At 44.6% G+C, this 24,106-nt stretch overlaps 1 protein-coding gene across 4 annotated transcripts in view; it reads left to right on the top strand.

Moving 5' to 3' along the window:
* GAB1 (GRB2 associated binding protein 1) overlaps positions 1–22,778 on the top strand; it is a 104,853-nt gene extending 82,075 nt beyond the window's left edge. For 2 of the 4 annotated variants that reach the window (XM_080936601.1, XM_080936600.1), the window contains 8 exons: positions 221–822; positions 4,275–4,360; positions 4,543–4,846; positions 12,436–12,525; positions 13,606–13,699; positions 13,951–14,074; positions 17,806–17,928; positions 20,949–22,778. In XM_080936601.1, the coding sequence (XP_080792727.1) occupies positions 221–822; positions 4,275–4,360; positions 4,543–4,846; positions 12,436–12,525; positions 13,606–13,699; positions 13,951–14,074; positions 17,806–17,928; positions 20,949–21,107 (1,582 nt within the window). In that variant the 3' untranslated portion in view covers positions 21,108–22,778. The remainder of the gene's footprint in view (positions 1–220; positions 823–4,274; positions 4,361–4,542; positions 4,847–12,435; positions 12,526–13,605; positions 13,700–13,950; positions 14,075–17,805; positions 17,929–20,948) is intronic. The other 2 variants (XM_080936603.1, XM_080936602.1) reach the window with 1 other exon arrangement.
* The last annotated feature ends 1,328 nt before the right edge of the window (positions 22,779–24,106 follow it).

Genomic DNA, 24,106 nt, shown 5'->3' with positions numbered 1-24,106 from the left:
CTCTAGCAGTTTGGTGGTGGTAGTTCTATTATAAACAACCAAAGAACATTTGTGCTTTTTGAATCTTACAGACCACAAAAAAAAAAAAAAAAAAAATCTAACAAACAAAATGTGTTTTGATTGCTGAGCTACAGTGTGTGTGTCAAAACCGTATCTGTCTGACTTGATTATTGTTTTGTTTCCGTTTGTTTGTTTTTTTGTCATTTACAATTTTATTCAGAACCCATTTTGACTCTGCCAAGCCCACCTCTTCTGAGACAGACTGCAATGACAACGTCCCTTCCCATAAGACTCCTGCTTCCTCCCAGAGCAAACACGGAATGAATGGCTTTTTTCAGCAGCAAATGATGTATGACTGCCCACCATCCCGGGTTACATCTGTGTCTGGAGAGTCCAGCCTCTATAACCTGCCCAGGAGCTATTCCCATGATGTGTTGCCAAAGGAATCTCCCTCAAGTACTGAGGCAGATGGAGAGCTTTACGTGTTTAATACCCCAACTGGGACTTCAAGTGTAGAGACTCAGATGAGACACGTATCTATTAGTTACGACATTCCGCCAACACCTGGTAACACTTACCAGATTCCACGGACATTTCCAGAAGGCACACTGGCACAGTCATCAAAGCTGGACACTATTCCTGACATCCCCCCACCTCGGCCACCAAAGCCACATCCAACTCATGAGCGGTCTCCTGTGGAAACGAGTGGAGTCCCACGCACGGCCGCAGACACTGACAGCAGTTACTGTATCCCTACAGTGGGCATGCCGCCCTCCCGGAGTAACACCGTCTCCACCGTGGATTTGAACAAGTTGCGGAAAGGTAAACCTCTGGCAGGCTCTGCTCTCTTAGGGACAGTGATAGAAAGCCTGTTTCTGATGGCTTATGGGTATGAGCCTTTCCTGCACAAGCATAGGACCTACGCTTCGATCCTAGTGCCCTCTCAAGTTTGGGATCCTAGGGATGTGTATAGAACAGAGTCCAGAGCATTACAGGCACTTGTGGGCTGCCAGCCTACCTCTAGATTCAGAGAAAGATTCTGTCTCAGGATAATAAGGGAAAGTGTGATACAGAAGGATAGCCAACATCCTCCTCTGGTCTCCACTCACTGCACGTGTGCACATACACACACATGCAAGAAAATCCATTTTCTCAGTAATTGCTCTCTTCCGAATAGTAGGCTGATAAAGAGTATTTATCACTTTCTCTCTGCACCTCTGCAGCTCCCACACATGTAGCCATGATATTAGAGTCATACATCCCTGTAGAGTGTGTTCAAGGAAGTGTGTGTGCGTGTCATGACTGACTGTGTTTCTCTGTCTCTCTGTGTGTATGTCTGTATCTGTCAGTGTCTTGCATGTGTCTTTGTGTGTATGTCTGTGTGTTTGTGTCTGTCTGTGTGGGGGCTTGGGGGGTGTGTATCTGTGTGTATGTGTCTGCCTGTGTCTATGCCTGCCCGCCTGCCTGCCTGCCTGTGTGCATGCCTGCCTGCCTGTGTGCATGCCTGCCTGCCTGTGTGCATGCCTGCCTGTGTGCATGCCTCCCTGTGTGCATGCCTGCCTGTGTGCATGCCTGCCTGTGTGCATGCCTCCCTGTGTGCATGCCTGCCTGTGTGCATGCATGTCTGCCTGCCTGTGTGAATGCATGTTTATATGCCTGCCTGTGTGCATGCATGTCTGTCTGCCTGTGTGCATGCCTGCCTGTGTGCATGCATGCCTGCCTGCCTGTGTGCATGCATGTTTATATGCCTGCCTGTGTGCATGCATGTCTGCCTGTGTGCATGCATGTTTATATGCCTGCCTGTGTGCATGCATGTCTGCCTGTGTGCATGCATGTCTGCCTGTGTGCATGCATGTCTGCCTGTGTGCATGCATGTCTGCCTGCCTGTGTGCATGCATGTCTGCCTGCCTGTGTGCATGCATGTCTGCCTGTGTGCATGCATGTCTGCCTGCCTGTGTGCATGTCTGCCTGCCTGCCTGTGTGCATGCATGTTTATATGCCTGCTCTGTTAGAAGAAAAAGAGCTGAATCATTTCATGCCTAAAAACCTGGTCTTATGGTTTCCCCTCACTTTCTGGGCTTCTGTAGAGGTAGGCTGTCTGAACAGAAACACTTCTAGCGACGTCCTTGCCTGTGTCTGGGTGTCACTACGACCATTTCTCTGTCATATCTCCGGGTTTCGCCTTTCTTCCACGATTAGCAGCTTTTATCTTTTTGTCTTCATAGGCAACGACACTGTTCAAATTAAGACATTGTTGGGCTTTGACCTTTTGCAATTTTTAGAGCACCGAGCCTCTCCTCTCTCTCTTCAACTTAGCTGAAGGTGGCCATGCTTATCTTATCCCATAAAGCCTGCTAAAGATCTTGGGAGTGTGATATTGTCTAGCTTAATTCTCCAAGATTCTTGAGATTCTGTCCAGTATAAATACTGTGTGTTGACTATGTTGTCCCCATCTCCCCTGCCTTCCCTTTCCTCAACTCTCACTCTTCCTGTTAGCTCTCCTCATCTCCTAGAGAGTTTTGTGTCTACTTTCATATTACATATGATTTTATGTATCAATACAAAATCCAGTAATCCTAAAATATATTTGTCTTTATGAGATTAGCTTAATTCTCTTGATATAATTATGTCATATTCCACCTTCTAGCAAGTGGCATGGCTTCATTCTTTGTTTTGTTTTGTTTTTTACCTTTATTTGTTTGTTTATTATGTGTAGGAGGTCAGAGGACAACGTTTAAGAGTTACTTCTCTCTTTCTGCCATGTGGGTCCTGGAGAACAAACTCAGGCTTTCAGGTTTAGCCTTTATTTGCTGAGCCATCTGGACCAAATTCATCCTTCTTTAAGGAGGAGAAGAATCCCATTGGGTATATGTCCCGCATTTCCTTATGCAGCCTTCTGTTGGACGCTCCATCGACTGCTATGTGGCTGTTGTGAGTGGTGCTGCGGTAAAGACTGTGCAAGTCCCTGCAATCCGCCACTCGGAGATACTCAGGATGGCGCATGGTGGGCTGTATGATAGATGGGGTGATGCTTACTTACTTTTTAAGGCAACTTTCATGATAGTTGGTCTAGTTTATGTTCTCACCAGCGATGTCTGAAGGTCCTCTTTAATCCTCATCCTTGCCAGAACTTGTTAGGTGTTTGTCATTGCTGTGTGTGTGTGTGTGTGTGTGTGTGTGTGTGTGTGTGTGTGTGTGTGTGTGTGTTTTAATTGCCATTTGTATTCCACCCTTTGGGTGCTATATGCTCCTAATTAACCCACTGACTGGTTAGGTAGTTTTCTTATTTAGTTTTTTAGTTCATTCTTGTTCTCAGCACCGTCTTGGGTTCACAGCTGGCAAAGGTTCCTTCTCACTCTTAACCTTTCTGTACTTGATCACTGCTCCATCTTCAGACGGTTTTTAATTTCATGAGGTCTTGTTTGTCAGTTGTTGGTTCCACGTGCTGGGTGGCTGAAGTCCTGTTGAGGGCGTCCTTTGCCTGTGCACATATAGGAGTGTTTTCCTTCTTCTCCAGCCTCTGCTGAGTCTCAGGTCAGATCCCTCCATACGGTCTTGGAGTTGGTTTTGACAGGATGAGCTCCTGGAATCTAGTTTCATTGTTACGCATATGGATATCCAGTTTCCCACTACTGCCTGTTGAAGAAGCAATGTTTTCTCCAGTGTGTATTTTGGGCATCTTTGCTTAAAAAAGAAAAATCAGGTGTTAAGTGCGCATGCCCTATAGTCTATGTGTTAGCATTTCTGTATCTTGTGGTAGAGTTATCTAGCTGTTCCCCAAAAAAGGCAAAGGGTTAATATAGAATAAAAATATTTTATCAGTATGTGTTTTTTTCTTCCCTGTCTTCCTTCCTCCCTCTTATTCTCCCCTCCTCCTTCCTTTCACCTGCCACAGGATCTCATGTAGTTCTATCTCACTATGTACCTGAGGATGACCTTAAACTTCTGACCCTTGCCTTTACTCTCCTCCATTGCCGGGTTTTCAAAGAAGCTAGATAGCCTATTTTAAGTGTAGTGGCTCAAAATGGATATCATTCCTTTTCTCCATCCTTAGATGCCTTCTCCTGCCAGGCTTGTGCATTCGATTGCTGTCATAGTCAGATCATGACATTGGTAAACTTATAGGTGTGTGCTGAGTGTGTCAGTTAGAGATCCTGCTGCATGAGTGTCCTTTCAAGGTTGACGGATGTGCGTGCTTGGACAGGTGTGAAGAGAGCACCCACAAGCTGGCAACAACAAGGGGACAAAAACTGACAGTGTTTTCTTAATTCCAGATGCTAGTTCTCAGGATTGCTATGATATTCCACGGACCTTTCCAGGTGATAGATCCAGTTCCCTGGAAGGCTTCCATAACCAGTTTGTAAGTATAACTGGCCACTGGCCTTGGCATTTTCTGACTTTTTAGACTTAGTAGCCCAGACTCTAAATATGACCATGAAATTTGAAAGTAACTATGGGTCCCATAGGAACAGGCATGGTACTTGTGTGTGACACTGTGTGACAGTGGCTTTGCTTATTAAGAGAAATGTATGTGTGTTTTAGAAAATCAAAAACGTGTTGACAGCAGGAAACTTATCGGGTGAAGAACTGGACGAGAACTACGTTCCCATGAACCCCAACTCACCACCACGACAGCATTCCAGCAGCTTTACCGAGCCAATTCAGGAGCCAAATTATGTACCAATGACCCCTGGGACCTTTGATTTTTCTTCATTTGGGATGCAAGTCCCTCCTCCTGCTCATATGGGCTTCAGGTCCAGCCCAAAGACCCCTCCCAGGAGGCCAGTTCCTGTTGCTGACTGTGAACCACCCCCAGTGGATAGGAACCTCAAGCCTGACAGAAAAGGTAAGGGGGTGGGGGCCAATAAAGGGAAGGTGGGGGCATGCAGTTAGGGCTGCATTTAACCGTACCTAAACAGGAACCTGACATGGGACTGCACTGAAGCCTGGGTCCTGACCTTAAGTCCAGAAATTCTGCTATTTGTAAATGAGTTTTCAGGTCTCAGACCTACAATAGAGCTTACAAACAAAGAATGCCCAGAGCAATGGCAGCAGCAGGCTAGCACTCGGAGAATCCGGAATGTTCTTCTCGGAGGATGTAGGTGGAGCTCCTGACCCGTGCCTGACTGTCCCCTCTGCTCATGTATGGCATTCACACATGTCAAGAGAGACCTGAAGTCCCAGGTTGTGTGTGCGTCAGTGTCTCGATTCTTTTGTTGTTAATTTCTGCCGCCTAGTTTGCTTTTGTAAAGTAAAGCAAACCAAGCCTAGCACTAGATAGGACCTTGCTCTGCTCTTTTGTATATGTCAAGTCAGAGTCCAGATTATAGTGCACAGATGTGGTTGTTTAAGAATAGTGAAGATGTCTGTATAACCTCTCTCTTTCACCACACCACATCGTGGCTTTAAGAGAAAATCTGCCTTGGTTCTGGGCTAAGTGGAAGCGTCTTCGGCTCCTGTCCTGGATGCTGTAAGCTAGGTTGACCTCTGAAGCAGGGGGGCATGTGAGGCCTGGTCCTCTTTGTCAGAGGAAGCTTTCAGAGCTTTGGGTAATGTCTCCTCAAGCCTTAAAAACTTAGGTTCAGACTAGCCTTGGTGGCCCGAGCTTTTCATTCCGGTGTGTGGGATGCAGAGGCAGGTAAATTTCTGTGATGCAAAACCGGTCTTGTCTACATAGTTCTGCGTCAGCCAGAGCTGCACCCATCTCAAGAAACAAAACAAAACAAATTTAGGCTTACGTCTTTTAAACATAACCCACTGTGCCAGCACACATGTGGTATATGGCTTAATCTTGATAAACAACTAAGCCTTGTGTGATAGGGTGACGATTTCTGGCTTTTTGCAGAGGAATTAAGGTCATTTGAAAAGCCATGTGCCGTTTATAGCTTTTTCAGGCATGTAATGTTTATGCAAACTTACTATTAACCTGGGCTTAAATCATTAACACTAATTACGTTGTAGTTGTGGGAGACTTGGACTTCTTCAAACTAAAGGGTTGGTTATATTTTTACATAGAAGGATGTGTTTCTCCTGTACTCCATGGTAATATGTGATCCTTGCCCTGTGCACTTGTCTTGTGGGGCGTCTCTGCATCTTCTCTGTCTGCTCCCTTTCTTTTCTCCTCCCCCCCCCCCCCCCGTGTTCTCTCCCTTCACTGAATTTTGCTTTCCGCACCCTTGGCCTGCAGCACTTTTCTGTAGCCTCAGTTCTCCTGCATGGATCCCTCCTCCGCCCTGTAAGCATCTGCCCCCAATGCTTCTTCCATCATTTTCGGGCTTCAGATTCTTAGAGATGGCTCAAGTGGTCCAGGTTATCTTTTCACAGTAGCCTGGCTGCTGTTGGGGCAGATGCCCACCGCTGGCCTCACAGTTGAGGATGGTCCTGTGTGGTGCCATAGTCTCCCAGACACCCATGTTTCATGACCACCTTTGGAGTTGTCTTAGAAAGGGTGCGAGCACCACAGGCTTTTCGTCCCTTTTGTTTGTCTCTGTCTTTAACTCAATTAGAAATCTCACTCATTTCTTTTTGGCATAAAGTATAAGTGAACAAGAAGAGATCTGTAATTGGTCCACAGGTCTCTCAAAGATCAATATACACCTTGTAGACACAAAGTATTGAAATTCTTTTATTTTAACTTAAAAGATTTTTTTTTTAATTTTATTGGTTTCTCTGTGTAGCTCTTGCTATCCTGGAACTTGTCTGGCAGACCAGGCTGGCCTCAGTCTCAGAGATCCATCTGCCTATACCTCCCATGCTGGGACTAAAGCTGTGCACCCCCACTGCCTGGCTTTGAGATCCCTTTCTAAAAGCTAAACCAGCACATTATTTCCATGGGATAGAACAAAGCAAGTGTGGATCACTCTTTGGAGGCAGGTACTCTTCTAAAAACCAAGCAAGTGTGAGACAAGCAGGAGCAGGTATACCGTACGTGCAAGGCTCCGAGCCCCAGTCCCAGCTCCACACCGAGATTCATTGGCCAGATAAGTTGTTTGGCGGATCTGCTTAGATATTTGATGAGCTGACAAAGAGTCCCCGGGGGACTACATTCAGAGACAGACTTGGCCAAAGGTTAAAGAGGCTATTGAAATTTAGTATTAGTAGAAGGGGTTTGACTTTTCTTTTGAACCTTTAATTTCAATCAATAAGATTCCTGGGAGGAGGCCTATGAAAGTGTCTGCTGCATCCAAAATACTTTGCCAGGTCACCGTGAGAAAACTGTTAAGAAAAGCACAGTTTCAAACCCAGGTTCCAGCTGCCTGGGGCCAGCACTCTAGAGACAGAGTCAGGCAGATCTCTGTAAGTTTTAAGCCAGCTAGGGCTATGCAGTAAGACCCCAATCCAAATCATAAAAAGACAAAATAAAAACTGAAACTATAATCTCACAACTAAATGATCCTTGAATATGTGTGAGCTGGGAGGATGTGCCCCATTTGTGCCACGAGATTTTTCTCGCTCTGCATAGCAAGAGATGAGGACTTTAGCTGCATAATTCAGTCACTGCAGATAAATTAGGTGAGCCGCTATTTCAGTGTCTTATGAACTAATTCATAAGAAAACACGATTTTGTCGGTTGTTCCTGATGCCTCTCAGAGCCCCAGCCAGCCGGGTGTTTATTTGTTTGAATTGCTTTCTCAGTCTCCGGCAGACAATTGACAGCGTGGTCTTGCTTTTGCCCGTTTTTATTTACCCTGCCCCAGAGTACACATAGTGCTGGCTGGTTTTTCCAGCGCTTCCTACAAAGGGAGCTGCAGAAGTAGAGGTGCTGTGCATGCAGACACCTGCTGTGTGCTTCCAGCCATCTGATCACAGCCTGATCACTAGCTCGGAGTCTGCTCTACCCCTGTAGTGCTCAGCGAGGAGAGCTTTAATTTGAGTGCATTGTAGGAGATACCAGAAAAGCAGAGAAGTCACTTTCTAGGGACAGAATGAAACAGTTTAAGTAGCTATGACACCTCGGTGTGTCTAATGGAAAGGAATTGTGTGAGGTCTGGAGACTTTCTATAAGGTATCTATTGAGTTTCAGAAAAGGTAAGCCATGGCACAAAGGGCCCCGTTTAACCACTGGGCTCATCTGGATTCTGCTGCGTCCATCTTCCAGGTCATTCCAGAGGGAGGAGCCACCAACGGTGGTGGTGTTTTGCTCTGCTGAGTCTTTGTATAGAGATTTTATTATTCGAACTTTTTAAAAACAAGTCCTTGAAGCTTCTGAATATCATTAAAAATTATGCTTTCTTTAAAATTATGCTCTTAATAAATTAAAGACCAGATGGATGATACTAGTACCTTAACTAATTTTTTAAAGATTTTTAAAAAACGTTTATATTCATCAAGTGCTTGCGTAGCGGACTAAGGAAACCCAAAGAGGGCATTAGATCCAGTGCAGCTAGAGTTACAGACAACTGTGAGCCACCATGTCAGTGCTGGGAATCACTCCCAATGCTCCACAAGAGCAGCCTGTGCTCTGACCCACTGACCCACTGACCTAGCTCTCTGCCTTCTTTCACTAAGTTTTCATAAGCAGGAGTTAATGTTTAATTCCTAAGTCGGACTGTTGATAATACTTTTAGAGCTTAAAGGAAGGCAGTATGGAATATGTCCCTACAACATGTCCTTACCTAAGCCAAGGACAGCTTCCCTGTGTAATGGTTACCATTATTAAAGTATTATATTTCTCCTCACACACTTAAAACAAGTACAAATGATTTTCACAACTGCCTCAAGTCACCTGCTGAAGTTAGCCAAGGTAGTAAGTAACCTTGTCAGTTACTTTTCTTCCACCTTGGTTTTAGGGTACCCATTGGAAATAGTCCCGTAACTTTAGAAGAGTATGCCTGCATTTTATTAGAAGCCAATTCAGAAAGTTCTGGAGTAGCATTGAGTTTATGTAGGCGTCACTTATTAGGAGACTGTTTGTATGCAGGGCTTTCCCCAAAGGTTTGCACCTGTGTGTTTGAAATGGGACTCTTTTGTGATGACCCTGACTGTATTCAACCTGAACACTTCTGAAATTGCTTCAGTATAAATGAGGTTTGTTTATTGGAGAGCTAAGGGCTTTACCCTCAGTAAATCCCCCTTGCTAGACATGGAGTCTAAAACCCAAGGAAAGACAGGGTTGCTTCCCTGATAAGATCACCATCTAGATTTGGCAGAGGTGGTGGAAAGGTAGACACATATGTGTGAATGCCCTGATTAGCTTTTGGCACTCTAAGGGCAACTCTTCTAAGCCAAGCCTGCAAAGGAGGTGGAAGTGAGGGGCTGGAGCAAGGGCGAGGAGGCAGTGCCGGGGTGCTGGAGCTCAGTACAGTAAGTGGCAGGGAGATCTTTCCCAACGGGGAGATTGTTCAGTCAGGGGTCAGTGGGCACAGCCAAGACAGTAGGAGAGCTCAGGAAAGAAAGAACACTCTCACATCCTGAGGGGACACCCTGGTCCAGGCTAATGAGGTGACGCTTTATTCTGAGAACTCTGTTGAAGAACTTTATGCAGACATTGACAATCAGTTGGCACTAGATGTCTCATTCTGATTTAAAATGAAATAATTAAACTTCGATATAAAATGGTACAAAAATCACATTTGTTTATCGTCTCCCCTGTTTCCCAGACCCAGGTCTTCTTGATCCTTGGTTGGAATAGTGGAGATGTTCTGAGGTTCTTTTTGCCTGGAGATCATTGTTGGAAAGGTTGTTTTCTGCAGGACACTTGAAGAATTGGAATAAAACAAACAAGAGTTATCATAATTGTGAAGACATATCTGTGGAACACTTGAGTGCCCTTGGGAAGGCTCACTATACAGGTGGCATGACCTAGGTAGGGATTTCAGGCCGGAGTAGACACGTGGAGATAAAAAAGTGAAACCTCCACATAGACTCAAAGGATTCCAGTTGTGGTAGAAGCCATCCTTGGGACTCTCACAGCCTCACTTCTCAGTGATCACTTGAATATTTGTTCTGGTCATACTTTCATCTGAAAGCTCGGAGAGGGTTGGGTGAGTTCAGACGGCACCTGACCACCAGACGTCCTCCGCATGGCTAAGGGCCATGGTGTCCATCAAGGCCAGTCTTATGAAATGTAACCTAGCGAGCTTCGTTAGAGGGTGGACATGGATTCAGAAGGGAGGTGGGTTGATAATGCTGTCAGAATGGAGATCAGGACTAAGGCTTGTGTCTGACCAGTGCAGAGCGCGTGGAATTCCTGAGAAGCCTATGAGGAGAAGGGCATCTGCAGCCCCTCCCATGACACCAGCCACTCCACCAGGGGCCTCTGTTAACTCCTTGTCGCCTGCCAGAACCAGCTCATGTCGTGTTCATTGAAAGTGACTGGATGCTCCATTGTGCTGCCTTAGATGGCAGGGCTGCTGATGCCTTTCAGGCTCTTCTGCCTTTCAGTGAAATCTCTTCTCCTAGTTGGAGAAGACTAAAGCAAGATTGACCTTTGAGTTCTCATTAGTCCCTGCCAAGATTACTTTCTCAGGCAAGGACTGACACCCAAAGGTTGTCCTCTGACCTCCACATTTACACATGCCTGCACCCTCATACAAACATACCCACATTACACACACACAGAGAGAGAGAGAGAGAGAGAGAGACAGAGAGAGAGACAGAGACCAGACAGAGAGAGAGAGAGAGAGCTTACTTTACAAATAGTCAATTGTTCCTATTTTTCTTCCTCTAAGCATAGTTTTTATTGTTTTGTTTTACCAATATTAGATTTTAATAGAAGAAACTTAAGGAAACGTAGATAGGAACTTTCTGCTTTACTGATTTGAAACTGCTTCCTCCCTGAAAAAAGTACAGCGAAACAAAATCACTTCCTAGATAACTAAACATTTAACAAGTCCAACACAGTGAGACCCCAGAGAGTTGGGACTAGAAACTCTGTAACCATATCCTTGGTGATGCTGGTTTGTCTGTGGACAATCCCACCCCTTTAAAACATGGATTTTTTAAGAGAGCTTACTGTTTTTAAGAACTTCACTATTTTTGGTTTGGTTTGTTTTGTTTTTTGAGACAGGGTTCCTCAATGTAGCCCTGGCTGTCCTGGAACTCGGATCTGTAGCCCAGGCTGGCTTCAAACTCAGAGAGTCACCTGCCTCTGCCTGCTGAGTGCTGGGATCAAAGGCGGTGCCACCACTGACCAGCAAGCCTCACTGTTTTTCACAGATGAGGTCATTCTGCACAGGAGCTATCAGGGCTGTGCTCACAAAGGCTATCATCTCCCTAGATGACCTCTCCGTTAAAAGCTCTTTTTTCTTTTCTTTTTTTTTAAAATTTTATTGGATATTCTTTGTATTTACACTTTTCATTGACATGTTCAGACTAGATGCAGCTGCTCAGAGATGCCAGTCTCTTCCTGTACCCCCCTGAGGATCGACCTCTGCCCCCTGTGCTGGCCCTGCTAGTGCAGCAGGTTTAGACATGTGATACATTAAGCACTGGACAGCAATTGCAGGCAGTTGGAGTATGAAGCTAAAGAAATGTGAGAAACCACAGCAAGACAGCAGCCATTACTTAACCCCAAACACATATAAGATGTGGGGACTGCAGCCTAGCGCAGCGGCTCAGAACTCTAATTAATCCCAGCACTGAGGAAGCAGAGGCAGGTAGATCTTTGAGTTCTGGGACAGCCAGGCCTGTGTAGGGAGCCCCTGTCTCAACAAACAAACAAACAAAAGATCTGGAGAATACTAAGGAGAAAAAGTCAGGAGGAATATAAACCCATTGTGGGCCCTTCTGAAAAAGTGTGTAGGACAGCCAGTCAGTGAACAGCAAACTGAAGATAACTTGAAGAACCGTTTGTGATGTGCCGGTGGCGTGTGCTCTTCACAAGGTCATGTCCAAGCCACATCCATGTCCTCACAGCAGCAGCAGCTCCACGTCTAAGAACATGTGTGCTAGCTAGCACTGTTCTGCTCGACCTGAGCTGACTGACTCAGTGTGTGACCACTGAGTCTAAGGTCGAAGGCTAACCTGGAGGACTCGGAACTGAGCTCCAGAGGACGAGCCACCTGGCCTGTTTGCGGAAGAACCATGTAAAGGCTGTAGCCCCGAGTGAGCGGGAAGCCAAAGGAAGCCTCACTGCCCCACCTAATCTGCCTTTTCCATTGTCTCGTCTAAGACATGTTAGAAGAAACGCTAACATGGTACACATTCTTCCTTCCTTTCCTCAAGTAAAGAAAACCAAGCAGTTGGTTGTCCCCTCAGCCGACCCTCTTTTGTTCCCCTGAGCCTGTAGCACGCCGTCTCCTCTGTTAGGTTGCACTGAGCATGAATCCTGTCTATCGGGACTGGATGCTTTTTGCTGACAAGTCTTTGTTTATGCTTTTAATGTCACATTTCTGCACATGGCTCCGCTTCTTTTATTCTTTGTTTGTGTAACAGAACCCATTTTCCAATTAAAAGTAACAATTTTAATGAGAGAGTCTTCTTTCTACCAATTAGGTCAGAGTCCTAAAATTTTAAGACCCAAACCCCATGGTTTAGAGCGAACTGATTCACAAACCATAGGTGACTTTGCTACAAGAAGAAAGGGTATGTACCTGTATGGGGCATTCTGTTTATTTTTACGGGTTTTTTTTTTTTTTTCCTCAAATGAAAAGGAAGGAAAGCTTAAGTAGGACTGTTATTGCAAACTGCTTCCCAGTGTGATGGTTCTCGACATGCGTAGTGGGCCCGAGTTCTGACCGCAGCTGCAGGCATGGGGATTAATGGCATGTGCTCGCAGTAAGGCTCGTCTCCCTCCACATCTCCCCTCCCTTTCTAGGCAGCAGCATGTTTCGCTTCTGCTTGTGGGCTGCTGTGAGCCCAGGTTGTCTCCTGTCTTTGTATATGTATATGTTTTCTGTTGTGAATGGAATAAGAAATAATTTCAGTGTTTTTACTATGGCATGACTTAGAAAATGACAGATAAACTCTTATTCAGCTTTTTAAGATTAAAAAAAAAAAAGGAACATGAGGAAAACCACCTTTCTTCAGCCCAGGATGCTGCATGTGTCTGTTTTAAGGGTACAGATGGAAAGGTAGCTCCTAACTCAGACTCAATAACTGTCTTCATTACGTTTGAGCCGTGAGCCTGTGTGATCTGCAGCTTTGAAACGGGTGCTTTGTGCTCTTGTGGTGTTGGTAAGAGTTGACTAAGATTACATATTTTTGAACCCAGAGTAAGAAAACCTGGGAGGTTTTGTTTTGCTTGGGATTGGGATGTAGCAAAGCTTCTAGTGCTTTCTATACATCATTTTACAACATGTCATGCTTTACTGAGGCTTCAATAGTGGGGAACAAGTTTTACACAGATGACTTAATTAATTGTCCCCTGAAGATGAAATTCACAAAACAATGCATTAATGAGAACAGTGCCCAGAGAAACCTTAAAGCAACGCACACCTTTGTTCTCTTGTTTAATTTATATTTACAAGTAGAGGTTGGACCTTGAGCTGAGTCAAGCAGCGTCGTTATCTTACGTTTTGTCACTGAGCACCGGACTCTGGCACTGTAGATCTGTTCGCTGTGTAAGACAGTGTCTGCCTACCAAGTGTGCACTTCGACAGTGAAAGAGCCTTGTTTATTTTGCGAAGATCTGTGCACTCACGCCTTCCTTCCCTTTCTTTTCAGCCAAGCCAGCACCTCTAGAAATTAAACCTCTGTCTGAATGGGAAGAGCTGCAAGCCCCAGTCAGATCTCCCATCACCAGGAGCTTCGCTCGGGAGTAAGTGTTTTACTGAAAACAGGGAGCTGGAGCAGAACACTGCAAACGGCTTATCTCGAGGGAGATGGGTTGACACCGAGTCTAGAGAAGCCCCAAAGTCAAGAGTGCCCTCATTTGTCATAATAAAAATGCCCGATATAACTTTATAACTGTAAGCTAATGAATATTCCAGAAAGAATATGTTCTCCCTTACTTTTATGTGGGGCGCTTTGACACCTGTTCCTAGAGGTTCATGGCGGCCACTTCTCCAGCTCCTCTAGGTTCCCTGTGTCTCCACGGCCTGACTCTGTGCACAGCACGACATCAAGCAGCGACTCTCACGACAGCGAAGAGAACTATGTCCCCATGAACCCAAACCTGGCCGGCGAAGACCCGGTATGTGCTGCCCCGTGTTCGTTTCTCTACCTGAGCTGCGCTCTGGAACCAGTTCCGCTTAAAACGTTCTTACTGTTTGTCCGTGTTTACCCTCACATCTTTCTTCCTATACTAGAGAACACAACGAAAAAGTCTGATATCACCCTTGGCCAAATTGTTGTCTGTGCAGTTGTAAATCAGTAAAACACATGAAGGATTTTGTTACAGCTTTCCGTAGCTGCAACAAATTCCTGAGACAGTCAACTTACACAGAGGGAAGGTTTATCTGACTTGGAGTGTTAGGGGTGTTTGTGAGTGCCCGGTTTGGTCTCTTTGGGCCTTGATGACACGTGTCAGTGCAGTGAGAAGAGGACCCCAGGTCCCACACCCTCCTCAGGACAGGACTGCAGTGACATAAATTAAGACCCCACCTCGAAGAATTCCATGTGTCTCCGTAGTGCCACTGTGGACATCAAGCCCCCCACCATCACCCTCTGAGGGACATTTTACATCCATACTCACAGGATTACAATCGGTTCCTGGCTATACTTCATTAATTATAGTCTCTGCTTTTTAGTATTGTCAAGAAAATCCACTGACAGTGTGTTATAATGAAACCCTCCAGGTTCAGGTCATGACAGGCTTCAGGAGAAATTGTCATTTGCAGAAAGGACTCTGATAATTTTCAAGTTAAATGAAAGGGAAGACTAGAAAGACATTGCACTCAGAGGTCAAACTGAGGAAATGAGATTTGGAATTTTCATACATTCTGACATTAAAGTGGGAAAGTACTTTGACTTGTTTGGTATGTCAAAGAAATACGGGGCTGGAGAGATGGCTCAGTGCTTAAGGGCACTGACTGCTCTTCCAGAGGTTCTGAGTTCAATTCCCAGCAACCACGTGGTGGCTCACAACCATCTGTAATGGGATCTGGTGCCCTCTTCTGGTACGTCTGAAGACAGCAACAGTGTACTCATATACAAACAATAAATAAATCTTGAGAGAGAGAGAGAGAGAGAGAGAGAGAGAGAGAGAGAGAGAGAGAGATGAGGTGATGAGTTTTCAAAATTCCAAATAAGCAAAAGTGGCTGGCACAGGGGCTGAAGAGATAACCAGAGTTGAGAGCACCTGCCGCTCTTACTGGGGTCCAGCTCCCGGCACCCTTCAGACAGTTCACGGCAGCACCAATACCCCCAGGGCATCTAGTGCCTTCTACAAGTCCCCGCACACATTTGCATGTCCACATACAAACACACGCATGTATACTTAAATTTCTAATGACCCAAGTAGAAATAGCCGTGTGCCAGGTACAACTGAGAAGTCAACTGTCCCCTCCCCAGCTTGCTGTGCTGCCCACTCCAAGACTCGGTGACCCTCACAGCCTGCATCAGATGAGAAGGTGATTGTTAAGTAAGGTTCATCAGAACTCTGCTATAGACGGAATACCACGGAAATTCACAGGACCCAACCTGCTCTTGAATCTATCAGATTGGTGTAAACAAGATTACTAGTCCTAGAAAAGTTAGGATAGATTCATAGCACATCTGATTGTGCATAAAGGTCAAGTCACACATCCATAATGAACTCTTGCTAGGTGGCCTAAACTTGACTCACGGTCCAACGCTACTGTAGTAACTGTTCCTGGGTAGTAACAGAAGCATCACGCCGTTTTGTGTACTTTTTAAGAATTTTAGAAAACCTAGCACTATTGTTTTGTTTTGTGACTTGATACACAGAATATACAGAACAGGTCCCTGAATCTTTGAGTTTCTCTAAAACCTGTGTGGGATGTACTAGGTAAGAGACTAGAGACAGGCTGTTCCCACTGAGCCTCACAGGAGCCACTAGAGCCTCCTAGAAACTGAGTTTTAGCCCTACTTTAAGGTGAAAAGTCTAGTCTGCTGGTAATTGGACAGTTGGGAGTGCTGACACATTCTCTTGAGGAACAGCTAGCTGGAGTTAACTGTGCAGGTCCCAGGATTGATGCTTTTATGGCTTTATAATACTGTATAAACTGTCCCAGCCAGGGCCACATAGGCATGGGTGTGTTTGCATTGGTCACCTTTAGACACAGTATTACTCTCACCCCAAGCTGAGAGTGAAAGATGGTGTCCTTAAGAGGACAAAAAGATTGTGATTGCACTTTTCAGGGTTCTGTTCTCATAACCTAGGAAGTGGGGGTGGGGGGCTGCCAGCCATTTTAATTCGGCATCCAGATGTTTCTGAATTATTGTGAGCTGTGTCATTAGTCTGAAAGTTCTTGCCAAAGTCTGTTTCCGTTTCTTCACATCAGGCTTGTTTGTTTTTGTTAGTGCTGCCCTCTATCTTCCTGGTTTTGTTACATGATTTTAGACTTTTATCATATGCTTCTTTAAGAAAGAATGGTATCAGACTAAGAGAAAGCAGAGAAGTTACTGGAAAGGTCAGAGTCATGACCCACATTCATTAGTTAATGTACTCTGAACTCATTCTTTTCTAAATACCTGAAAATTAAATATGGGTCTTTAATTCTTTATTAAAATGTTTTGTTTTTTTAAGATTTATTTATTTTATGTATGAATATATGAGCACACTGTAGCTGTCTTCAGACACACAAGAAGAAGGCATCTGATCCCATTACAGATGGTTGTGAGCCACCATGTGGATGCTGGAATTTAAACTTAGGACCTCTGGAAGAGCAGTCAGTGCTCTTAACCACTGAGCCATCTCTCCAGCCCCTTTATTAAACTTTTAATGCAATGTATTTTGGTCATATTCTTTCCTATCCCCCTTTCCTTTGAAAGCAAGAATTATTAGGATCCCTCACTATAAAAATGTAACTGAGTACATACATATATGGTTTTCTTTTCTTTTGCTTTGTTTTAAGATTTAATGTTGCAGTTGTAGCCCAGAATAGTCTTGAACTCGTAATCCTTCACCTGCTTCCGGGGTACCAGAATTACAAGTGCACTTTCACACCCAGACCTGTATGGTTTTAAGAATGCTTGTTATAGCTTTTGCAGCCATCCAAAACTTGATGTCTATGACTTTTTTATTATTATTCTTTTCGTAACTCTGTGTGTGGTGTGTGTGTTGTTTCTTAGAGTTTCTATTGCTATGAAGAGACACCATGACCATGGCAACTCCGTAAAGGAGGACATTCTATTGGGACTGGCTTATAGTTCAAACATTTAGTCCATTATCATCATGGTGGGAAGCATGACAGCATCCAAGCAGGCATGGTGCCTGAGGAGGAAATAAATGGGCAGGCAGCAGAAGTGAATGTGTGAGCCAGAGGCAGACTGGAGTTTCTGAGACTTCAAAGAGACCTAAAAGTGATGCACCTATTCCAACAAGGCCACACCTCCTAATGGTGCCACTCCCTATGGGCCAGTGAGGGGACCATTTTCTTTCAGACCCTCACGGGGTGTGTGTGTGTGTGTGTGTGTGTGTGTGTGTGTGTGTGTGTGTGTGTGTGTGAAGGGTAGCCTGCATAAGCATGAGGAAGGACTTATTCACTTGAGCTAGGGATCCTTACCCAGTAGCTGGCTAGTTACCCCACTGAGAAATAGGACTGCCTCCCTTGGCGGCCATAAACTGCCTGACTCTCATTAGGCTGAGTATTAGTTTAACTGATTAAACTTCAGAGCCCAGGAGTTCAAGACCATTTTTGGACAATGTAGTGACCCTCCCCATGCCCCAGGGGAAAGACGACGGGTGGGAGAAGAGGGAGTCTCCCGAATGTCTGCCCACTATTTGCTGTTCTCTTTCAGAATCTCTTTGGCAGCAACGGCCTTGATGGAGCGAACAGCCCTATGATCAAACCCAAAGGAGATAAACAAGTCGAATACCTAGACTTAGACCTAGATTCTGGGAAATCCACACCACCACGGAAGGTAAGCGAGCCCGTTCTCTCTAAGGAGTTCAAGCACACTTTGAGGGACCATATTTTTTGGGGAGGTTTGGGGGGCCTGATTATTTAAATTTAATGACTTGTTTCTTAAGTCACAAGCAAGAGAATTGTGAAGACTGATGGTTTGTTTCTCCCTTTCTAAAGGCGGGTAGGTAGCAGTTTCTACTCATCAAGTGCCTTTGCTGTCTTTAGAATGAAGAAAATATGGCTTGGCTGACTGGGGTAGCCATACTTCTAATCCCAGCACTGGGGAGGCAGAGGCAGGCACATCTCTGAGTTTGAGGGCAGCCTGGTTAATTCTAGAATAGCCAGTGCTACAGAGAATTCTCTGTAAAAAGAAAGAACAGGAAAATATGGTCCAAAGCTAAAGTCATATGCTGTTTTGTCTTAAATTTTAATTTGTATTAAACCTACCAATTGCACAGTTTTATCATAACTCTTTGTTTTGGTTTTTTTTTTTTTTTTAATGTTTAACCTATGTGAGGTTATATGCACACGACTGCAGGGTCTCTCAGAGACTAGAAGAGGGCATTGGCTCCCAGGACCTGGCCTGACAGCCTTCCCCGCCAGGCCCTCCTCCCGGTTCCTCTGTGTCACCCTTGAGTTACCATTCCCTCCTGTAGCTTGGATTGTCTGCAGCATGTCCTGTTGACATCCTTGTAAATGAAGGTCTTTCGGGCTTGTGGTAGTAAATTCTTTTTAGATTGTGTTGTAGCTGAAGTCTCTTTATTTTAGAAACAGGTTTTGTTGAGATCATAGTTCTTTTTTTTCCCCTGTGACATAATGGATAATTCTCAATATAATTTGAATTTTGACAATTAACTTTGAAAATAATGAGATTTGCTTACAGAAGATGTCATTATCTGTTTGGAGAAATGCTCACTGCAGGTCATGGTAATGTGACGTGGAAAAGGCTGCTGTCACACTGTCAGGGTAGTTGAGCTACTAAGATCCGTTCTTTTATTTTTAAGATGTATGTATGTGAGTACACTGAGCTGTCTTAGACACACCAGAAGGGGGCATCGGATCCCATTGCAGATGGTCGTGAGCCACCATGTGGTTGCTGGGAATTGAACTCAGGACCTCTGGAAGAGCAGTCAGTGCTCTTAACCACTGAGCTATCTCTCCAGCCTCTGAGAGCAGTTCTTGACTGAGCCTCTTCTGTGGCTATCAAGTCTCTTGTTCTGTTAAATGCACCCTTTGTGCACTTCCTATCTGTTTTCTGGCTGCTTTTCAGCGGTTTCCTGCTGAATTTACAGTTTCCTGATAGTGTGTGTAGACATAGATGTCTTTTCACTAATCTGAATGAAAGTTGTGCTATTCACATACACACACATACACATGCATAATCACATTCACACACACAGACACATACACACATGCACATATATTCACACACCACAGACATACACACACATACTTTCACACACACATGCACACACATACTTACACACACATGCACATGTGCACACACCAACACACATGCTATCACTGTACATATTGCTTCTCTGCTTTTTTTTTTTTTATTACCTGCTAGTTACACATACAGCACACCTGCTATTTCCACATGTTTTATTTTTCTGTTCTATGACTTCTCTGTTTAGTTTTGGATAGTTTTTATCATCAGATATACTGATTCTCTTTTTGTTGAAGATTTTTCGCTATTTTTGTTTTGTTTTGATGTTGTTGTTTTATATTTATCTCTGGGATGAAATGCTGTTTGATTCGTTTTAACTGGCATCAGTCTCTTTGTGTTACTTGTATGTTTAAGGCCTTTTCTGGCTTATCCTTTAACACTGTCCGCACACTTCACAATGCCGTGTGGTAATTTCAGTATTTCAGGTCCTTGGAGGCTGGAATTTGCACGTCCTGTATCTGTTAGCCCACATTCTATGGCTTGTCTCCTTATATGTTTATACATTTTTATTACAAATTCATGGCAGAACTTGGAGGACTTGAGTTTTCCCCACAAAGCATCTCCAGTGCCCTCCCTTGGAGGCCCGTGAGATTCTGTTCTCGGCTCACATCAGCTTCCTTCAGGCCCTGGTTCTCAGTATCCTAGGTTCCCACCTCTTGCCCCCACCCCGCCGCACTGTGTCCCTCCACCCTCATGGCGGCTTTTGCCATATAGAGGGTGGCCCCTCCCCTCGCCTCCCTACATATATCAGTAATGTCTTTGCTGTCTAGGAGCGTTCAGAGCATTCCTGGCTCAGCTGGTTCGGTTACTGTGTATCTACTTGAAGGTTAAGAGAAGAGGGGCAGCTTTATAGTCTGTTGTCCCACAAATATGACTTTGCCGAAAGTATGGGTTTTTTTTTTAAAGATGTTATGTGTGTCCATACATTGTCACTGTCTTCAGACACACCAGAAGAGGGCATAAGATCCCATTACAGATGGTTGTGAGCCACCATGTGGTGGCTGGGAATTGAACTCTGGATCTCTGGAAGAGTAATCAATGCTCTTAACCACTGAGCCATCTCTCTAGCCCCCCAAAAGTACTTTTCTTGCACAAAGAGTAAAGAGCTCTTTGGTGCTGACCCGGGCCAGACAATAAAAATTAAACATAAGCTAAAGAGCGTCTGGGCCTCTGTGTGTTCGATGGACTAGATTTTCTGTGGATGTTGTCTGTGATGGCAGTGTTAGTTTGAATGGTTCTCTCATTTTAAAATGAAGAGGATTAGTGTGAAGTTGGAGTGGACAGACGATACCACTGATCCGAGGTCATGCCATCCTTTGTGTGTGTGAGTCAGGATTGCATATGTCCATCCATGTACCGTTGTTTGTTTTTGAGGCAGGGTTTCATTATGCAGCCCTGGCTGGCCAGGAACTCTGTACATAGAGCAGGCTGGCCTTGAACTCTAATACACAGAGAGATCCACCTACCACCCTGTGCCTCTCAAGTGCTAGCATGAAAGATGTGAACCTGTTTCTAATGTATCTATTTCAAATCCTGGTCTTCACTCAGAACCACCGGCCCCTTGGGGTATTTCTTTGTGTTTTTAGCAAAAGAACAGTGGTTCGGGAAGCAGCATGGCCGACGAGCGGGTGGATTATGTTGTGGTGGATCAACAGAAGACTCTGGCCCTGAAGAGTACCAGGGAAGCTTGGACGGACGGGAGGCAGTCCACAGAGTCCGAGACACCCACCAAGAATGTGAAGTGAACACACCATCGCCACTGCTGACAGGGACTGAGCAGGAGAGGTGCCAAGTGAAGCCGCTTCTGCTCCCTCGGTGGAGCCTCAAGTCGGCAGGGGCGGAGCAAAGGACCTCACACGTGTTCATGCAAATTAGGTTGGGAGTGGTGCTGTGTGGTTTTGAATTTGTGACGTGTAAATAACCTGGGGAAATAGTGTTTTAGTGCTCAGAGGCGTCTGTCCCTCGCTAACACCTGGAGTCTTGCTGTATTGATGCACTTTTCATTTTCAAACCTTGGTTTGGGTCTTCCCGATCTACCCTACAGAATTTCCTCAGGAGGCCTTTTACCTCCTCACACTACTCTATATAACAATACTAAGTAAACTGAGCTACTTTTAATTCTGGACATTTCAGTTGAAGCTACAGGGCTAACACCATTAAAATGAGAAATGAGTTCACAAATTTGCTTTTCCCTTAAAGGTGGTAACCATTAGCTTAAGCTATAGAATATAGTTGGACTTGTCCATTGTTTTACAAAAATCCCGGGGATAATGTATATTTTGGTGTCAAGGCCCAGTTCTCTGACTCATGTTTCTTAGGTTTTAATAGTAGGATTTTGTTATTTTTGTTAATTACAGTGTCCTGGGTTCATTGTGTGAAGGTTCTGCTGGGTAGGATCTTGCACCTTTTAAAAAACTGCCTTAGTTACACTAGTAAGGCCACAAGTCATCCACAGCACGGATTGATGACCTGTTCTTGTTCCTGTTCACGTGTATTAGACATTATTTGCAAAAGGCAGATCATATGACTGACTGATCAGGTACGTTCAGGGCACTGATGTGCTAACGTGGTCAGGTAGGTGTTTGTTGTTGACCCTAACCTTGGTCTAGGACTGAAGAAACAGTTGGCATTCACTGTCCGTTGCAGCAACATACTGTGATTTTGAATGAATGAGACAGTAATTCAAGATTACTACTCTTAGGAATGATGCCGCAGAGGCCTTCCTATGTTTCTTTCTTTTACTTAATATTCTTCTTGGCCTTATATTTAAATCCCTATGCAATTAATGTTTTATATCTGCATTTTTAAAAAACTGTCATTTTAAGTGATTCTTGTATGTAGCAAACACCTACTGCTTTTGTGAGTAAATGAATTAAGAATTTTGTACTGTGATTTGTGCTCACTGCCCAACTCTCCACCTGCTGGAGCCTTGCTGTGCTGTGAATGGCTGCAGTGGTGACCACCGCCCAGCCCGATCCGAGTCCACAGAGGACGGAGTCTCACCTGTAACACAACAACCAACTCTGGATTAGTGTCACTGAGATTACACCTGTCTGTCTAGCTTTGACACATAGCTTGAGAAACAGGTAGCATTTTCCTTTTTAACCCAAGTAAGTAGAACATCCCTGCATTGCTCTGAGACTCACTGGTGGCTTGGGGAGGGACACAGAACAGAATGTCCACAGCTAAGGCTTGTCGGTTTCCGTTCAGACCTCTTAACTGTTGCTTTAGTACACAATGTGCCCTGCTTTCTGGCCCACTGGCCACAGTACTGTGCCTAATCTGTGTTCTCACTTGCTTTTCCAGTCAGTCCACAGCTGTGTTCATAACTAGATGAAATGTAGAATAGTAACATTAGATGCTTTTAAGTGTTCGCTTCTTTTTAAACAAAAGCTAAAACCCAGAACTGAATTTTGAGGTGGATTTTTAAGTAATAATAATAATAAAAAAGATTGTTTAAGTTTGGCGTGTGAACTGTTTTACTTTTTTTTTTTTAATTCTTTTAATGTACTTTCTTTTCTTTGAGCAAGCAACGAGTGTCAAGAAAATGCACTCTGGGACTGGAGAGATGGTTCAGTGATTAAAAGAGCTGATTGCTCATAAAAAAGACTGGATTTCAATTTGAGCATCAACACAGTACCTCTCAAGCATCCATAATTCTCGTCCCAGGAATCTGACTCCTCCTCTAGCCTCCAGGCACTGCACGTGTGCACAGGCGTACATACAGGCATACATACAGGCGTACATACAGGCATACAGGTGAAACACCCATACACATTTGAAAAAGGAAATTTTGAAAAATGTCATCATGAACGTATTTCCTTTGAGATGCGAGAGCTAGAGAGACGGTTCAGTGGGTAGAGCGCTTGTTTCTCTTGCAGAGGACCAGGGTTTAATGCCAAGAACCTGCATGGTAGGTGACAGCCATCCACATCTCCAGTTCTGAGGGACCCAAGTCTTCTCACTTCCTCTGGCAGCAGGCATGCGACGCAGGAGGAGACACATGGCCCATTCTGTTCCTGGGCATCTGAACATAGTTTTTACACACACACACACACACACACACACACACACATTACTGGTAGCCCAGGGACGCTTACAACCATGAATGTTCTGTAACAAAACTACCAAAGAAAGCCAAAATCTTTGAGATGCACCTGAACTCTCAAATTATGTGACACAGCTGTAAAAGATAGGAGAGGGTGTTGTGTGTGAAATGAATGAAGTTTTAGATTTCAAACACAAAGGCATATGATTATTCCAGAAGCAGGAAAAACAATCTTTCCTTAAAGCTGCCTCTTAGGATGTTTTTGTAATTTAACTTACAAGACAGAGTTTTGTTGCTGCAAAGAAACACCATGACCGGAGCAACTCTTATAAGGGGTAACATTTAGTTGGGGCTGGCTTACAGTTCAGAGATCCAGTTTATTATCACCATGGCAGGAAGTATGACAGCTTGTAGGCAGACATGGTGCTGGAGGACCTGAGAGTTCTGCTTCTTGATCAGAAGGCAGCCAGTAGGAAACTCTTCTGCCCTAGGTGGAGAGTCCTTAAGCAAAGCCAGTACCCACCGTTACTGAATTCCTCCAACAAGGCCAGACCTCCTAATAGTGCCACTTCCCATGGACAAGCATACCCAAGCCACCACACCCGGTAGAGTACTTGCCAAGCATGTGCAGCCCTCACCAGCTCTGCACAAATGGGCCAACTGTGCACAAATGTTAGCTTGGCACTTGGGGTGGAG

This window comes from Micromys minutus (assembly GCF_963924665.1).
Source record: "Micromys minutus genome assembly, chromosome: 24".
NCBI lineage: Eukaryota > Metazoa > Chordata > Mammalia > Rodentia > Muridae > Micromys > Micromys minutus.
The sequence above is the reverse complement of the archived record's forward strand: the minus strand, read 5'-3'. Positions and strand labels throughout refer to the sequence as shown.